The 20,060-nt window shown below is 37.4% G+C and overlaps 1 protein-coding gene across 11 annotated transcripts in view; it reads right to left on the bottom strand.

The window, feature by feature from the left end:
- The window catches only part of NRXN3 (neurexin 3), a 993,270-nt gene that overhangs the window by 103,252 nt on the left and 869,958 nt on the right, over window positions 1–20,060 (bottom strand). For 8 of the 11 annotated variants that reach the window (XM_080594088.1, XM_080594091.1, XM_080594092.1 and 5 more), the window contains 3 exons: window positions 11,311–11,400; window positions 6,382–6,441; window positions 4,772–5,079 (listed from right to left, as the gene is read on the bottom strand). In XM_080594088.1, coding sequence (XP_080450214.1) covers window positions 4,772–5,079; window positions 6,382–6,441; window positions 11,311–11,400 — 458 coding nt within the window. The remainder of the gene's footprint in view (window positions 1–4,771; window positions 5,080–6,381; window positions 6,442–11,310; window positions 11,401–20,060) is intronic. The other 3 variants (XM_080594098.1, XM_080594096.1, XM_080594097.1) reach the window with 1 other exon arrangement.

Genomic DNA, 20,060 nt, shown 5'->3' with positions numbered 1-20,060 from the left:
ACCTTGACTTAGTAACTGACTTCAAAGGTATCTTTACACAAATCATTTGAAAACTGAATAGCTCAGCTGTGAGCTGGACAGACATTGCCACCTGAGAGCATATGACATCTAAAATGCTTTGGGCAGCAGCTTACTGAAGAAATTCTGAGCATACAAGCAGCTGCCATAGAAGCAGAAGAAATAAATGTCACTAACCCATTTTCAGACAAGTCTCCCAAACACAGAAATCATGGAGCTACTTAACTAATAATTGAAACTGTGTTTTAAATAAAGAAATATGGACACACGGAATCCTAGGACCTTTAAAAACTGCTAATGAAGCAGCCCTCCTAGACACATGGCTGTCCTGAAAGAATACATGACACAGTACTTTAATAACTCATTTAGTAACAGCCTGCATGGCATGCTACTTAACCATACGCAAGAGCTAATGGCTTGTCTTTGTGGCCTTCATAAGGCAGAAGCTGAAGTCCCAGAGAAGGTGTTATTATTACAGAAGAGTTTGGTATGTCAGGGCCAGCAGAGATTGCCAGCAGTGATTTAATACAACGCATGTCACTTGTGTATAGACCATGCCTGAATCCAGGCATAAACCATGTGTAAAAAAGTCAAATAACCATTTCTATTCAGGGACAGCACAGCACAATCCCTGTTTTGAATTCACTGAAATAAACAGTAGTTTTTCTGTCTCATTTTCAGTTAACAGAAAAAGGTCAGCTCTTTTTATCTTCCTTCAGGGCCACCCTGAAGGATATTTGAATTACAGACATTTCTATCAGAGATTTTACTACTATACAGGCATACTTCTCACCCTTTTCTCACTCAAATCCTGCTTGTCCTCCACTGATCTGAGTTTCACTGCCTTGCAAAAATAAATTTAAATTATTAAATTAATTATTAAATATAAATTTTGAAGCATAATGAAGCTATAGACATACAATCGCCATGTGATATTTCCAATAACATTCTCTCACTTTGTTTTGCTCTGGATGTTTGTCCAAGACTATATCTCATATTTGGGATCTTGACAAATTGAAAAGCATGTCACTGGTCAATGCAAATACTGTGTATTTTAGAGCATTTCATTTTCCCAGCTATTTTAGCCTAACTGTGCTCTAAAACGCTTCTGATAGTATCCAAGCTAACTAATTGTAGGAGGTATCCTGGTGTACATTACAAACAGAAGAAATCTTTGCAGTTACCATGCTCTTTTACGCAGACAAGTGATGTGTAAGATCTAAACCCTACTGAAGTTCCCCTGGATTCTGTATCACTTTGGGATGACAGACACAGAATTCTGCACAAGCTTTATGTGCATTTCAACAAGGAGGAGTTTTAATTACTTACCTATGAAAATGAATAATACAAATAGCAAAGACTGTTTTAATACATTAAAATAATAATTCTCTATCCTGATTCTTGCCATTATACATTAGATGCTTTACTTTTCTTTGTAACATAGTTGGTATTTCTGCAATGGACTACCATCATTCCGTGCTGAGTAGTGTCCACATACAGAATAAACAGTACATTTTGAACCCCCAACGTGTGCGATTTAAGTATAAAACAAGATATCACACATGGATACAAACTGAGAATATGAAGATGAAAAATATGGTGGTATAGATCAGCTCAATAAACAGCTGCCTTAGAACATCATCAACCTGATGACTGACAACTTTGTGCGTGCATCATATGATTGAAGGAGGATTTCAATGGCATTGGAAGCATAACCTGATCTTGCTTTGTGGATGGTAACAGGAAGTAGAAAGATTCTTATGATCAAATTTAACAAGTGAGCAAAAAAAATAAAAATGCTCTAATCATGTGCTGATCAGAATGGGAAAGGAAGAGGCTAAACTGTGAATGGTCTTGAAAGTGAAGAAAAATTGTTTACTTCTGAGAAGAGAAAGAGAAGAGAAAGCTGAAGCAAGGTAATAACTAACTGTATTTGTACTGTGCATAGCCTTAGGTGGCTATATTTTACGTTCCCCAAAGAACAAACTTGTTCTATTAGATTTTTCTACCACTTAGATCTAAAGTTGTAAGCAGGCCTGACAATGGTGCTGTCTAACACTAGCAAGATAACCATTCGGCATCTCAAAAACACAGCTGGAGATACTGCCAAAACGGAAAAAGACAATTTCTTCTCACTTTTACTGTACAAATAATGCAACTTAAGCTGACAGAATCAAATTCTACCAAGAGTAAGGAAGAAAGGAGAGCCATCTGTGCTGCGGCAGCAATAAAATGGCCTGCTATTGAAATGCAGAAAGTTGTAATGGAGGTACATATTGACTTTTATCTTTCTTTCAGTGGGCAGCATGAAGTGTCAAAGAGTTATTGCTTTAATATCATCTGAGATGAGGCCATTTGTTGTGGTGCATGTGTATCCAGGAAATCATTGCTCTAACCATGTTTTTAGAAGCACTCTGACACTTTATTAAATCTTCTTGTTGCGCTTTCAGCGCATAGTGGTCTTTACAGTCCCAGTGAACTGTCTTGTAGCTTTGGCAGGAAGCTTTCTGGAAGACTTCCTCATCAAGTAAGGCAGGGTGATTTCCAGCTTCATCCAGACCACAAAGGTCCAGTGCTACTCTCTGTTACTCCCTATAGCTAAACACAGTTCTGCTGCCTTTAAAAATTATAGAAAATCTCCAACAAACTACAGTAACGAGAGCAGGATCTGGACCACAGAATTTATTCTTCTGGAGATGTAATTGTACAAAGATTTTCTCTAAAATTAGAGCAAGCTACTGAGGACAAGGAACTGTAATTCTTTTACAATTTATGACAAACAGTGATGAAATCAGGGTTAATTTCCCCTCATTTGGCTGAAACTTTATATATCACTTATTGGATGTTTGAGGCTAGTAGTTCAACTAATCCCAGTCCTGCTACCAACTGGATTTAGTGTCAAAGGGGCTGGGGCAATGCTAAACCTTGGCTTAGAATTAATTACTCTAATAGCTGTGAATTCTACTGCAGTAAGAAGTACCTCACAGGACTGCAGAGCAGTTGAGGTTAGAAGGGACCTCTGGAGGTCTCCTGGCCCTACCCCCGGCTCAAGCAGGGTCCCCTAGAGCAGGCTGCCCAGGACCATGTCTAGACAGCTTTTGACTATCTCCAAGAAGGGAGACTCTTGGCAACCTCTGCCAGTGCTCCGTCACCCACACAGTGAGAAAGTGTTTCATGATGCTTAGATGGAACCTTCTGTGTTTCAGTTTGTGCCCACTGCCTCTTGTCCTGCCACTGGGCACTACTGAAAAGAGCCTGGCTCTTTTTGTTATATTCTTCCTTGCAGGTGTTTGTACACATTGATTAGATGATCCCCCTGAGCCTTGTCTTCTCCAGGATGAACGGTTCCAGCTCTCAGCCTTTACTTATAGGAGAGTTGCTCCAGTTCCTTAATTATCTTTGAGGCCCGTTTCTGGACTCTCTCCAGTAGCTCCATATTTCTTTTGTACTGGGGAGCCCAGAACTGGACACAGTGCTCTGGGTGTGGCCTCACCTCCTACACAGTTAAGAGGAGGATATTTGTATTTTCTTATCCTTAGTGACTAATAATGCTAGATTAAAAATAAAGAGAATGGCCGTATATACAGAAACACACACAGTAACTATTAAGTCTTCTGAAGCAGGCTTCATCAGTTAGAAAGCAAGCATGCGACCTGCATGATTCCAGATTTCAAAGTCCTTTATTTCATTATGCTTTTCTGTCTCAAGCAACAGAAATGGTTTCATGGAAGGAGATGGAATCATTTACGCATTTCCTCTAAATAGACAAAAATACACCGTTCTCTGGGGATTTAGTGAAGGCCCTCTCTGACCAATAATCCCTAGCTAGTGTCTCAACCAGTGTACATAGGTATCAATGAAAGCACGTTATTCCTGTTTGTTGAAGTTCTGATGTAAATAAAGATCGTAAAACAAATATTTTATCCTAGTTGGTAACATGACAGTACACTATTGAAACAATTTCCAAATTCTAATCCACTGCTTAGAATTGGTTATTCGCCTTATTCTTTTACCTGCACACACAAGAAGAGACGATTTAAGGTGTTTATTTCTAATCAATACCATAGTCTGGCTGCCACACAAGTGGTTCCAAAACCACTACGTTTTTAGGACTGAAAATGCTACGTTGGCATAATTAAACTAGAACATCTGAAATTCACTTTTTGTAGGAATGAGTTTTACCAAAAATGTTGGAACTGCTCCATGTTGAAACAACTACATTTTGTAAGAAACTGATCTTGATAGCGTTCCCTTGAAATTTTCTAAGGGAAGGCTATAAAAGGAAAATGAAAAATGGCTCAACCTGGAAGTAATGCTCCATTTTCTCTCCATTATGAACTTCACTGTTGCAGCAGTACATATTATGGTAATAATAAATAACCATACACCAACCCCCCATAAGGCTTTGTAACTCACTTAGCAATACATTTCACAGCATATCCAACCACAGAAACAGTTAAAACCTTGTTCTCATTTCCACTGGAGTAATCTTACTTACCTAAATGGGGTTGGACTAGAACAGGAGCAAAACCAGTTGTTATTATGCTATTACATACATGTACAATAATAATTCAACTAGTTTGATCACCAGCACAAGAGGGCAGCACATTTTGTGATGATTTATCTTTCACAATATTATTAAAATAAGTTATATGGAGCATGGTTCAGAGAACATGGCTCCAGTGAACTTAAAAGTGAGCAGCAAAACAAGAGACTAAGAACCCAAGGAAACACAGAAGACAAACTGACTCACCTGGATGCTGGGTGGTGAACGATTTTTTCGGGTTGTAGTGGTGGCCATTGTAGTTGTGGTTTCCATGACGGTAGTAGACATTTCTGGTGGTACGGAGGTTGTGGGTGTTGTTCCCAAGATGGAAGGGACTTCCCCAACTAGTCGGACACTTCCATTGATTTTAATGTTGGGGTTGTTCTCTGCTGCCATGTTCAGCACTTTCAAGCCATTGTAATAGAGACCGGAGAGCTGGCCTTGGAAGAGACGCCCTCTGTCCTTCCCTCCTATGGCTATTTGCGCCTGGGTGTTGAAGATCGTTAACTGTCGTCCTAGTGAAGGGGGTGAATAACATTATTGCTAGACATTTCCTTCACATTGTATCTTACATTGAGTCCTGGCCAGAAATGACAGACAACAAAGAAGTAGATTCATTCTTGGTAGTGTTTATGAAGACTGCAGGGTAGAAATACAGCATGGAAATGTACTGCCTAAGACTTATTAATAATAAAGATTATCCTGAAAGCAAGAACAGCTGAACCTGAACCTCATACTTCCACATCCACTCATACATCAAAACTCTGGAGAACCTTTGATTCAGTCAGAAATTTGAGCTCTAGAGTCAGACCCATTTTAAACTACAGATAACGCTTTAATATGTGGCAATTTTTCTACTATCAATTCAGATCTCAGTACCTGTCAAGCTTTAGCCCATTAAAAACCCTTCTCTTTTCACTGGTCAAAGGATAGGATTATGTCATAAAGCCACTTTTACTAATGCAAAGGGGTGGCTTCAGGAGAGTAAAACATCAAAAAAAATTGACATTGATCAACTGGATTGTGAAGAAAACTTAAGGTAGGTCCAGTTACGATCTTCTACCTGGAAGTTTTGTGTTGTGAAGTCTCACAAAGCTAAAAGGTAAAACAAAAAAACACCAAATGCAAACATTGTGATGTCTCTGAAAGAGCAAAATTCTTGAAGCAGTAAGGACAACAAAGTGCTTCAGCTGACTAACCCCCAGAATGCTATACCTGTGAATACCCTCTTACAGATGGTGAAATTCAAGTGTAGGCAGGTTAAGTGGTTTCCTCAAGGTCACACTTTGAGTATTAGGAGGGGACTGATATCATATATAATTAGAAATATATTTATTAAAAAAAAATCCTTGTAACAACTGCTAATTCTAGTTTTTGCAGGCCACTTAAATCACGTTCAGCCTGGACTCTATAAATACCGCTTATGTCCTAGGCTGATTGGCTATGTTAAAAAGACAAATTGCTTCATGCCGTGAAAAGGCAGTGCCTGTAATTTCACTGCTCTTCAGAAGATTAGGGCCACGCCACCTGAAATCTGTTGAATTACCAGACATCCAGGCTGGGCAGAGCTCAGGAGTGGTATCAAAACAGCATCAAGTCTATCATCATCCAAATATTTGTGTTTTCCTATTTTTATCAAATTTGCACCATGTGTCCCCATCCCATTCCCTCTCTCCCCAGTTCTCACTCACTGCTTCCTGTCTCTAGTCCACCCTGACTAGAGGTGTAGCATGTGTAGCAAAGCACAGAGTATAACCCACTGCTCATTTCTTCACAGACAGTGGTTAAAGTAGATCAAAATACAATGGGGAGCTCACCAATTTTGGTGGTCGTCGTGGCAGGTCTCGAAGTCAAGTGGTGATGCGGTGTTGCATCATCTTATGGTGACAGGATGGACCATGGGGAAGAGAATGGGGACAAGAGAAGAAATGTATCTGAAAGGAGTTCCTGTCCCCAAAGACGGCCCTTGCTAACCAAGTAAAAGTGTATGGAGAGGGGCAAATTATGGATATATGGAGGTAGGCTGCACATCCTTTGTGCTCCTCACCCACAGGTTTGGAAATGAAACACTAGGACTTGATCAGGGTGAAGGAACTGCTTTGATGAAGAAATGAGAAATAAAAATGGAGGATATCCTACCCCTGGAAAGTGTTGAAACACTTGATGCAGTATTCTGCACCTTAGAAGGTTTTAAACTTACCAGAGGCAATTTAATTAAAACATCTAGAAACATGCACTGAAGCCACACATCCCTGGCCAAGTAAAATCAGGGCAGTTTCTCTCTTCTCCTGTCTATGAGGAAAATGCCCATCAAAACATTCAGCCTTCTCAGCCCAACTCCTCTCTAAGCCAGAGGAGGTTGCACTGTACACTGTAGAAGGCCATACTTGTCATATACCATGTTAGGTTGCTTTTCTTCCTGATAGCTCTGTCCTGTCGTGCCTTGGATTTTCTAATGGATATGCTGTCAGTTTCTTACTTCACCATGTTCTGTTCTCCTTGCATAGTCCCTCCCCCTAACACTGTATTTCCCTCCATACTGTCCCTGCCCCTACATACCCAGAAATTTCATTTGCATCGTTCCCTCCTTCCCACCTTACTTATAATAGAGTGGCAGAAGACGGAGGTGAGATGCGTAAAGACCAGGGAATTATTTCACTAATCTTGAGATGTTATCCCTGAAAATGCAGGGAAGGTACTAACAATTCAAAAACTTTCCAATTCCATTACTTTCTCCCCTTGAATCAATGCTGCCTCTTTCTATTGTCTTTTATCAAAGAGAAATGATGGGTGATGGTGAAAAATTTATACTGTTCCAGTGAGGAAAGCTCCCCAAGCTGGGAAATAAAAGGGGTTCCTTCACTTTCACTGGAGGATTATAGCACTCCTCAGGATGCCATCTACTCTAACTCAAGCTCATAGTACGTGTCTGTCATATCTCTTGTTTTATTTTCAAAAATGAGTATTTAGGGCTGCAAAAAAATCACCTCTCCATTTCTAGGTCTTCCTCTGCATCTTCTAATCCTGAAAGAAAGCATACACCAGGGAGGTGGCCCCATTCCAGGTTAAAAAAAAAAAAAAAAAGAAAAAAAGGAACTTTGATTATGAATTTTGGGGTTGTCCTTGTTTGGTAAGTGGTCTGCCAGTCCAGGAGAATTCATGCACTGCACCAAATGGTTAACACTGTAGACAGCACTGGTACTAGAACTGTTTGCTAAAAGAACAATCACTTGTTGGAGTTACCTACAACCTGTCATTCCTCGCTCTTCATGATGGTGTACACACATACGAATAAAGACAACAGGGAAAAGCATATGGAATGAGAGAAAATCATTGAGAAAATACACACAGTTCTGCCACCACAGACCTCTTCTAATAAGTCTTTTGATGATGTGGTTCTGCAGCCCTTACTCCCCCTAAGTAAAATTTATTTGGCCACTGAATTTGATTGAGGAAATGTATTTGTAAATTCTACTAGCTGTGTGAGGGTTGCAAACTTATAGCCTGCCTTTTCCACAGAGAACTCTTCCTACTGCTTAGTGTCACAGTAGAAGAAAATGACAAGCATATTTTAAGTTTGAGGTGTTTTTGTAAATATTCTGCATAGTTCAAGCTCTCACTTCTTTGTTTGCTCTCCCATTGACTTTTTCATTCAAAAAATGAATACCAATTAAAAATATCATAGAGAAATCTTAATGAAATGTAACATTTTTGTAATGCTAGGAGAGATTTTGGGCCTGAATTTGCAAACCCTAATTCGCATTAATAGTTCTTGCTTCAAAAGTAGTCACTCACATCAACGAGACTCATCTAAGTACGAGAAATTTGCTGAATTAACTACTTCCAGGATCAGTCCCTCTGATGAGATGCTTCTGGGTCTTTATTAGCTCCTCCTATTGCAGAACAGGTTGTGCCTGAAACTTAGCAGGCACCAAGTATTCTACTAATGAAATCTCTTGGTTTTATGACATCTTCAAATCACCAATTTAGGACTAACGTTTCATTTTTTAACTCACATAATCGCAGCAAAGTTATTAGTGGTTGATGTTTTGCTTATTACTCATAAAATTCAAGATTGTAAATCTGTGCTTATCTTAAAACTATTGTACACAATTTATAAAATTTAGAAAAACAACACCACCAAAAACCCACCAAACAGTAATGATGCCACTTCAGAAAGACATTGTGTTATGTTTGTTTTCCAAGAATGAAGTATTTCATTATGAACAGTATAACAGTGGTACCAAAATAATACCAAACCTATGCCATTAAAAATGTCAACTAAAAAGTGTTTAATCTCACCTCACTCAAGCCAAGAACTCATATGGGGAAGACAGCTATTCTATACTTTGTTTCACTGATGAATCTATCTATTCCTTCACCCATCAGTTCATCTTGTTCCATTTTGATAGTGAGCTATGCCTTCACTCATCATCTTTATAAAGTCTTCTGACAGAAGGCTTCCACGGTACAGTAAGTATTGGATGGATGAGCAGATGGATGAGCAGATTGGTGAATGGCTAGGTAAATTATTCATTCTTTTAATTTTTTAATTTGAGTGCTACCTAAGTTGCTGAAAAAGTAGTCTACCTACTTTGGAACGAAGGAACAAAGCTGTACTGTCTCAGGTGTTGCACTGCATGATGCCATTCTCTAGTACAGAGTGTGAAGACTGACTTTCCTTTCACTCTTGTAAAAAACACGGATACACATTTCTAGCCTAAATAAAAAACAGTGCTTTAAGAGTGTCTAAAATTCCCAAATATTGTCTTTCAGACCCCGCTGCATGTGTGATTGTCTTTTAACAAAGCATCAATATCCACAAAAGGTAGACTTCAGATCAAAACTTCAGGATGGCTTACAAATGAAAGTGCCTTGGCATGCTTATAAGCTCAAACTTGGAGAAGCAACAAAATAAAAGAATTATGGAAAACTAAAAAAAGGAAAAATAAAAAGAAAAAAATGGGGTTCTCAAGCACATGAATTGCATCAAGGAATTAGACATGCATTTGTTTTAATAAAGTTGAGGCAATCATTGTCTTTAGTGTTAAAGGGACTTTAGCAATTCAAACTTACCAAAATTATCCACTTTTTAGTGACAAACTTTATTTATTTATTTTAGTTTGATCTTGTAAATTAATAGGGCAGCCCACTGAGACTCAATAAGCATTTTCTGTATACCTTTATCTTAATATCTTCTTAGTAGTTGGCTGAAATTCGCTGTTCCATAAAACCATTATGGCTTTAGTTACACATGTAATTTCACTTACTTTCGCAAATATTTTAGCTTTTGTTACAAACATTACTCAGTTGTAGACCAAACCTGAAAAGCAGGCAACACTGTCAGCTCTCACTGAAGTCAATGGGAACTGAGTTTGCACAGCACTTTGCAGGATCAGATCCCTCATAAAAAATACTTTGACTGCAGCTGTCCACATTTTTTGTGGATTTAACATAATCTTTGCTAGCTAAATCAATTTGCTAATCCAGCTGCAGAAAGAAGTTAGCAGATAAATGATATTTTTCCCATCCTACAAAATACTTTTCCCTCTTGGAAAATGCAGTAACACTCATAGTCTATGTCAATACAGAAAATGCAAGATCTGAGTTCAAAGGTCACCCCTTTTTTTTTTTTTTAATCAGCAGTACTTTCTTTAAAGGAAACCAGAGAAGATTGTGTTCTGCTTTTCCAAGACTTCAAGGAAATAAACTAGTTCCAGTGACTTTTTATTTTAAATAGCACAGGTAGTATAGATAAATAGTACCCCTATCTTACTCCCCACAGTTTAGCCCAGTCTAAACCCTGCTGAAATCAGTGAGAGTTATTCTGTTACCTTCAACCAGCTTTGGAATGGGCTCTACTTCCAAGATTTTATTTTTTCACTAAACTCTTGATAAAAGAACATTACTGTTCTGGTGCAAGTCCCATTTCAGCAGGTCACTGAAGTGTACGCTCAAGCCAATTGGACTTACGATGCATGTTGGTAAGTCTTTAGCTGAACTGAGGCCAATTACCCGATGCAAGCCCACAAAACTTAATAGCACTACCTGAGAATAATTTAGGGAAGAATTTGACCCATAACTTAGAAAAACGTGTCATTTGAGTGTTGCAACTGCACTTCAGATACAGAATAAAAGTGACAGAACAATCATCTTTCTCTGTCTCCTTCACTGTAGTTTAAAGGAAAACATTAAAAAATGTTTTCTTTACAAAATTTTTAAAAATTGTTTGATTATGTGAATACAATTAGAAAACACATAGCCATAGCGGCTAATGAAACTAATGAGAAAAAAAAAATAGAGGAAGTGGTTTAACAAGTAGGTTTGAAGTTTTGTTTTTTTTTTTTTAATGAAAACTTTGATAATAAAGATAGAAATGTAGTTTAAAAACAAACCAAAACAGGAAGATCATGCAGTGGTTAAATTGCCATAATACATGTTGTTGCTCTTCTCCTTTCTTCTTCTTCATTTTTTTTTTAAATGCCTCCTGCTAAATTTTTTGCTTGTTTGTCATTACTGTGATAGCAAGCTCAGAATTTCGTCCCTTTAACTGCATTTTAATAGCAATGTATTATAGCATGATTTATCAACATATGGCAGGTGGAAGCTGACACAAATTATAATGAAAATTAAAACAGTCATTTATGCAGCAGGCGATTATCATTTAAGAAACATTTATTTGCAGGCTTTAAAAATGAGGGTTTAGAATCAAATGGGTTTAAAATGAAAGTTTTAATGACTATTACCTTTTTCCTGCAGCCACTCCTCTACGGGCCGGTTATATTTGAAGGGGATTTTCTGTTTTACCATTTGGAACCGTTCACTATCAGTGTTCCCTTTAAAGTTTAAAAAACAGCTTAAAAACAATTTGAAAAGTCAATGAAATGGTTAACACATCCTAGATTGATAGTTTATGACCTTATTTAGCTATAAATAAATAAGTGCGTGTGTGCGTACATATATATTAGAAAAGAAAGAGTTTTATCTTTAGTATGGTGGAGAATAGTTATACATCCAATTGCCTGAGGTTCTGGAAGGTCAAACAAGTTAAATCCCATGAATAACATCTCTCTTTAGTTCTCAGAGTATTTGTTTATCCAGATTGGTTAAAAGGCATGTATAATTTGTCCGGGACATGAGACCTTGAGTGAACTCAATGACATGAATTAAAACATTTTGATCAGACTCTAGATCTGATGACAAAAGAATATGGCAGAATATGTCAGTTACACAAACATATAAATAGTACTATTTTGATAAACCTTCTTGCAGTAGTAGGAGATATGTGTTAGGACTAGAAACCCAGTAAACAAAAAAAAAAGTACTGAAGAAATTAGAAGAAATTAATATTGAAAAGATGTAACAGAAGCAGATTAAAAAAAAATCAAAGAGTAGGAAGATAGAAAAAAAACTAAAATTAAAAAAATGAAGAGTTGTTAATTAAAGATATATGAGGGTGTGTGTCTGTTTACCAAAGACTTGGGTCTTTTGCCGGAGGAAAACAAAAGCTTGGAAACTAAAATGAAAGTAGAATGATTACTCAAAATGTAAACCCTGGCAAATACAGTTCTATTGCTCCATGTTGATGGATAATAGCATTATTCAGTAAAGTGCATTTTGGAGGAAAACCCTCATCATTTCCACAGTGTATGATACAGATAGGAATAAGATTCATACAAAGTCATTGTCCAAATTCACTGGTTATTGAAAAAAAATCAGGTACCAATCAGAAGAGTTGGTCTAACCTTTAGTAGAAAGGAGCAGTTCAGTTTGATAGTGTTAGGAGTGACAGTAAACAAGTGCCATCATTCTGTTTTTCTTTTCTTCAGCTACAGTCACTTTATGACTCATTCTAGTATTTGCTTCATGTATTATTTTTATAAAAGCTCTTTAGTCAGACAGGCATAAAAAGAGCGCTTCCTTTGGGGAAAATGAATAAAGATAATACTGAGAAAACTAGAAAACTAGAGTAAGCCCCCAGCTTACCACAGTAATACTACCACCAACAGAAGTCCTGCTAGTCAGTAGTGCTCCAATACGTGTGCAATAAATGGCAGTGCAAGAGTCACAACTGTTCTGCAGAATCTGCAGTGCATCTTTTGAAATCCCACAAATAAATAACCTAAAGGGGCTTCATATTTATTTGACTTTCTGAAAGAGATGCTGAAATCTTTTTTCAATGTAAAGACACGTCTAGAAAAAAATATAGAGATTATATATATATATATGACCAACTGCTGGCAGGATGCTCTACCTGCCAACAGCAGACACTTACAAACTTCAAACACTACGACTGGTGAATTGTGTGTGCTCAATAATCCTTACTCTTTAACTGTTGTTCGGAAAATGCTGATAGTCTGTGTGAGGTACCTGCTGACTATCCCCTCCAGGATCAGTTTGTCACTTCTGATTTTCTGGAAGAGGTTGGAGGCATTACTGTGATATACTGGCAACATTCCTGCAAGGATTCACATTCGCTATAGCAGGGACTTAACATTCAGGGTATTTGTAAAAATCATCTTCACCTCTTTAACCTCCAATGTAATGCAGACAGTAAACTGGATTTGCCTTAATATCAACATCTATAACCATGAACATTCAGGAGTCTTGCTGCTTATTTGAGGCAACAGGCAAAACAATGTAAAAACTTCTAAGAAGGGCTTTACTGGTCTGACCCCTTATCACCTCCCTGGAAAGGTGTCTACTTTTTTTCTTCCATGTAACCGATCCATTGTGGGAAACTGCTATTCTCCACAGCAGAAAGATCTAATTAGGCACTAGCTGACGCATGCTGATGGTACCAGTTTCTCTGTCCCATGTCAGATGCCTGCTGTGTACAATTGGTTACTCTGATAAACTAGAAGGAAAAGATAAAATACTAGAAACACGCTCTGTTGGTCATGCACCAAATAACATCAAACAGTGTGGTGACTGGGAGTCATTCACAGACATTAGGTTACCTTTAAGTACATTCCCAGCTCTCGTAATTCATCACCACTACCAAAAGGTACCGATAGTCACTCCTGTACTTCTGTGAAGACAGATTCACAAACAGAAAACTTGAATCATGTTCAGTACAGGATCTACTCACAGGACAGGAAACATACCTAATTTGAGGAGAACTGAAACAAAAGTAATAAAGTCAAGCTTACTATGAAAATAATTTCTTTCTTATGAACAATTAGCAAGGCATTCTGCTTATCCATTAGGCCTTCTTACAACACACTAATCCACATATTTCTTCACCAAACCAGCCAGATCTGGTAAATGTAATCACAGAAATTCTGCATCTCTTTTAGGATATTTTTGTTTTCAGCAGGGATATTTTTCACTGTGTAAGAAAGGAGTACTAGGTTTTGAAAGACACTCGGGAGGTGTTTCAATGGGACTTAGAGTCCTAAATTTCTACATAAACTACTAAATTAGCCTGTCAACCCAGACTTGAACACTTATGAAGAGTCTGCTACTACACCTGTATTGCATAGGATATAGTACAGTATAGTTTCAGTAGAAATGGATGTTATTCAACACTTCAGATTATATATTTTGAGTGAGGACTCCTGGTTAGATTAAATTGTACTGAAATGTCAATGTTGATGAGCAGAAACAATTTCTATGGGGCCAAAGAAATTTTATAGCACACTTTATTTGGAACAAAAAATCTCCACTGGCTTCACTCAATATATATGTAAGCAACCTTTTACCAGAGTCAATGAATTATTTTTCAGAATAAAGAATGATCCAGTGTTCATAGGAACACAAGCATCAGCCCAATGACTGGCATGGAGTGCTTCTTCTGTTTAGAGGGCTGACTGTAGAAGGGAAGAAATGTAGTGAATTTAAATTTCTCAGAAACAGAGCATCTCACAAGAACAGGCCAGCAAGACTGAGGTAAAAAGGAAATGGGACGATGAAAGAATGACAGATAAAATGGGTTTCTTGTAATACAGTCCTAGACCTTCAAGAAAGCCAGAAATGACAACTATTGCCCACCACATCTTTAAAGACTTTTTAAAAAAAATCAGGTTTAATTTAATTTTATAATTACTGTTATTAGGTAGATATATTCAACAAAATTAATATATGTATAAAAATCATACCTTTAAAATCTATGAAAAACTGGAGGACATTAGAAAATTCAAATAGATTTAAATTGCAATATTAGTACCTGAGCTATTTTTTTTTTTTGTTTTGGCTTCGCTTTTATATTTTATTTCAGACATTAGTGAGAATGAGTTTTAAAAACACGTGCATGAGAACGTGTTCACTGATATACCCAGTTACAATATAGAGTTAAAAAACATGTTTTGCCTTGTTAAGAGCTAGGGATGTTAGGTAAATACCATTAAACACATACAATTATTAAATTAATTTTGACTTTGAGTTGTGCTTTAAAAAAAATAAACACAGCACTTGATATGAGAATTCAAAAAGGAAATATGGTTTGCAAAACAATGTGACGTAAATTCAACGTGAAGTAAACTCATTGGCCCTCTCACAGCTGAGCTACATAATATGATTACGCAGGATTCTTGTCTGTCTTCATATACAGAAATTTTCAGTAAAGATCCTTTTGTGACCTCAGTGCAATGCCTTTCTAGAGCTAAATGACACATACGTTCACATGTTTGAAAAATCCCTTCAACTCACATAATCTGGACTCCTTTTTTTCCCTCTTGAGTCCAGCTCAGATTCAAGGCCTTACTTCAGAAAAGAACGTGTAAATAAAAGGTCATTTTAGTTTAATTTAGAAAATACACTTAATCCCATAGTTCTTTTGCAATCAAAATCCATGTGGGTCTCAAAGGTCTGCAGGACATAATTTGTTATAATAAAGTTGTGTTAATTAGTTTTGCTACTTGTGATTGACTAAATATTTTTCCTCCCATAGGTAGTAGTTGTTTAAATACCAGTAGCAATAGCAACTGATCATTTAAAATAATCTCCATGCTTTTTCTTTCTTCCGCACAACAAATTCCTGTCTATTAATAACACTTACGATCTGCTTCATGACTCAGCTTCATCTAAAAAACCCTCAGAAATGCATTCCTTCACCTAGTTTTTCTCTTTTCTTATGCAAAATTCTGTAACACAGTCAAATCTAGATATGTGATGACTAGTATAAAACAATTGTTTTCCTTTTAATGCTCACATGTGCGATTAACAGAAATCCAGCTACATCTCCTAAGTAATTACATGGATATTGGAAACAGAGATATCTGAAAACCTCAGTTTTCCAACAAACTGCTAAGTATTGAGGTTCCTATGTCCTTCAGGATTCTAATGGTAGTATTTTGAAATCTTCTGGATCTCAGTCTTTTTTTAACCTGAATATTCAAAATATTTCAAGTACCACAGACGTTCCTGATGAAAGAATATTTTGGAGAGGAATCTGGCAGAAGAGACAGATCTGTTTGTTTGTTCCCCCTGCCACAAGAAAGCCTGGCAGCTAAATCATAAAAATCACAGCCTGCTGGTTAAATATGATCAGTTGCCAGCCTTCTGTTTTCTTTTCTGGAACCCTCAGTGTGCTCCTGCTCCACTGACTATACAGATAAATCAGATTCACTTCTAGCTTTAGCTCTTGATAATTTTCAAATTAGATCAAACTATAATGGGAAAAATCAACAGAACTTGCTTCTGCTAATCACTATTAGCAGTTCCCCCAGGAAATGCTTTTGATACAGCGTAACAGTCCAGAGGGAGATATTTTAAATTTACCCATGAGCAAAGCAGAATTTTCCTCCCAAACCCTACAACACTGGATGACATTTTGCTTGCTGTCTCATGGTTCCTTTAAGAAAACAATCAATCTTTATTGCATTACGCCTATTTCTAAACCAAAATGGATTCTTAAGCCAAAGAAAGTAAAAGAGCAATTGAAGCACTGAAAAATGTTTCTTCTTGGCCTAGATACCAATCACGATGATTTACTGCCTCTTCGGTAAGGAAGAGAAAAGCTGAAAGGTTCTAGCAAATTGCACTGGGCAGAAAGAAAGTGCCTGTTTCCAGGTGGAATATTAATACAACCTGATGTGTTGTCAAGTCTGTGAAGATGCTAAGAAGAATATCATAAGAAAACATTCATCTGTCCTAAATTAATGCCAAAGGCTGTTTCACGAAGAGAAAATACAGCAGCAATGTCTTCTTCTTTGATTATAAGTTTTTAAAAACAAGGAGACATATAATCTAATAAGCACTTATTAAATGAAAGGCTATATGGTGACACTAATGATTTAAGAAAATGTTACGAAATCAGTCCTCAACGTTTAAACTGATTCCATCTCCCTTTTCCTTAATGTAGATGGAATTTCAGTGGGAGGACCAGTAAGTAGTTCGTGTTTGATAGCTTTATTCACCCAACAGCTTTTGATATGAGCTCCCTTTGAGCTTTATGGATGCCCATAATCTCAACATGATTTATATACAATTAATTGACATGAATATGGGAGAACGGCATGGTAGCCTGCAAAGTTGACCTTAAGAGTGCTAAATCCACTACTGACATAAACTGATTCAGTTCAGTTTAGCCCCCAAATTCCTCTAGAGCTGATGAAATGTGCTCTGGAAAAGGAGGCTCACATGTATCAAGGAGAAATGACCATTTCACTCTAATAAAAGGCACAGACTCTGACAGCTTCAAAAGTTACGGAAGTACATTTGTGATAGACACACTGTACCTATTTAACCATTTCTGTTTGCAAGCAGATGCACTTAAAAACTTACAGTATACTGAATAGTCCCATTTTCTCATTTCTTTAAATACGTGTTTTGCTCTGAACACTATTAAGTAAAGCTATTATTTGTTATCACTTTATATTCAGCAAGGAAACTGACACAAGCCTATTAGTAAAGTTCATATTTACAACTTGAACCTTCCCTCTTCCATAAATCAGGAAGGAATAATGACACTATAGCTGGCACTAAAATAAAGCCTATTTTTGCATAGCTGTGTATTTTGCTGTATTACTGTAAAGCCATATTGTGGTTTATGTTATATAACACAGGGAGTGTTTGCATCAAAATCAAAACATGTAAAAAACGTCTACTCGCAGTGGTTTTTATAAAACACTTGGAAAAAGTCCAAACTTGAAACCACAGATGTGACTTACACAGAAATGAAGTAAGACAGCCATGAAACTAAACAAAATAATTATAAGGTAGGTGATCTGGAATCTGTCTTTGCAACTACCACAAATTGTCCCTCTACAAATTCTTGCAAAGGTTCATTTTTGCCTTATGTAAGAAGATATTATGGAAGATTAATTGAAATTTGTGATTTTGTTTTGTTTAAGGAGACTGAAGAATAGCCAAGTCTTGACATTGTTTATTTTTGCTTCAGCTCTTGGATATTGTGTTTTCCCTTCTGTCTGCATTGTTAGATTAAGGTGCATCTTTTGTATTGAATTCTCATTTTATTTCCTGTCCTTGTTTTCCCTTCAGTCCTGGATGCCCTTGACTTTTATCTTTAATTCCCTCTGATCACTTTGTTTGCGGGGAGCCACACCTTTCCTTTCGTTCATCTCACTGTGGAATGGAGTTAAAAGATGACCTTCACACAGCAGCTCTCCTCAGCTCACTGCCCTCATGACAAAAGACAACGAGGTCTCTGTAGCATAAGTACTAAAAATAGGAAAGAGAATTATCTAGGAAGACTACAAAAACAAAAGCTACTCCCCTGATGGGGCATCTGAAGTGGTTTCTAAGTTTCTACTGCATCACCACGAGGTTTTTTGCTGTGGCCACTCTCTACTCTATTTCGATCTCTCCTGATGTTTACTTTTTCAAATCTACCATCTCTCTACTTCAGGTACTCAGATTCAGTATGCTAGCTACAAATTGTTTTTTAAACCATTTTAAACTAAATAATTCTGGATTTTAATGTAAAAAATGTAGGCGCTAAATTCAAAGCAAGGCAGCATGTAGGCCAAAATCACTGGGAAATTTGGAGGCAAACTAGGAGATTAGGGTTTAAATGTTAGTAACATTTTAAGCTCCCTAATGTTACTAACTAGTTAATGTCAGTTAACTAAATATTAGTAACATTTTAAGATTAATATTTCAGTCCTGTCTTGTATGGCTGAGAAAATGAGTGCCTTGCCCCTGATAATCTAACCCAGAACCACAATAAAAGCAAAACTAAAAGAAAACTCAGACTAGCAAAGGTGGAAGTTAATCAAACTTTTTCAAGGGTGCAAAAGAAAAGTTAGTTTTGGAAAAACGTGGTCCAGATTTTATATGACAGATTATACTGAATCATCTCTGTCCTAAAGAAGCTGAGGTCATAGTCATGAGATATCAGTCTCCTTTAGTTCTCTTGATTTATATTAAAAAAGTGAACTAGGGTACAGTATAGAGAAGGAAGCCACCAGTTCAACCTTTTTTTTTTTTTTTTTACATATATGAAAAAAATTGAGTGTCTGTATTACCATATCCTTGGGACATTCTGTAAGTAATGTGTAAATTGTTTTTTCACTGTCCAGGTCCAAATTAAGCCCCATGTCAGGCAGCCAAAGCTAAAGTGACTATTAAAGAACAACCGAAACTAAACTACATATTGATCTTTCCAATTTAAACCAGAGCAAATTTCATTTTGTGGGAAGAGATATGAGACAGAGATCTGGGAATTGCTTAGCTAAGTTGTAGATATGCAAGTCAGGGTAGGGAAACACTGTAGTTTACACTGTAGGGAAAACTGTAGTTTACAGGTATTGGCTTAAACCTGGAGTTTCGTGAATGCAGCTATATTGCTTTCAGGGTCAATACAAGATTGAAAACAGAACAATAGCCTTTTTGTGTTACAGAATCTCAGGTAAGAAAGCCTGTGGCCTTACTACACCTGCTTCATAAATGTCTCACTATCACACTCCTGAAAACAAGAGCATACAGTTAGACCACTAGCTTAGGTTTGACAAAGCCAACAGGGAGATAGGGCTAGAAAGTCCAGTCAAAGTTGAACCTCCTCGGGCTCCGTGTGCTGTGCTCCCTGCTCTTGATATTTACTGGCCATTACACCAAAAACAAGGCTCGCTGTTGGAAGGTGCTGAAAGGCCCTCCAGTAGCTATGCAGGAACTGGCTCAGCTCCAGCAGAACTTCCCACTCTCTGCCCTGGTGCTGGCAGCGATGAAGCTGGGTTGCCTCCACCAGAAGCTTTCAGCTGTTTGTTTCTCATTTCCCTGTGCACCTATTATCAGGGAGATTATATGGGGAGCTGAATATACAACAAATGGAGAAAGCATGTTCAGTACCTTCCCAGGGCTACAGCTTGGAGAGGCTGCTCAGTCAGTGATGTTAATGAGAATGTTGACTACAAAAAGCATTTAGTCAAATATGCAGTGGGGACTGGAAAGCTGACCAGTGAGAAGTAACAGAAATGTAAAAATCCTATGGAAGGGAGGCAAGTTCCCTAGGGTAAGTGCCAGGAAATCACAGAATCATCTAGGTTGGAAGAGACCTCCAAGATCACCGAGTCCAACCTCTGACCTAACACTAACA

This window comes from Anser brachyrhynchus (assembly GCF_964034855.1).
Source record: "Anser brachyrhynchus genome assembly, chromosome: 5".
NCBI lineage: Eukaryota > Metazoa > Chordata > Aves > Anseriformes > Anatidae > Anser > Anser brachyrhynchus.
Note: the sequence above shows the minus strand (reverse complement) of the source record. Positions and strands in the feature narration are given on the sequence as shown.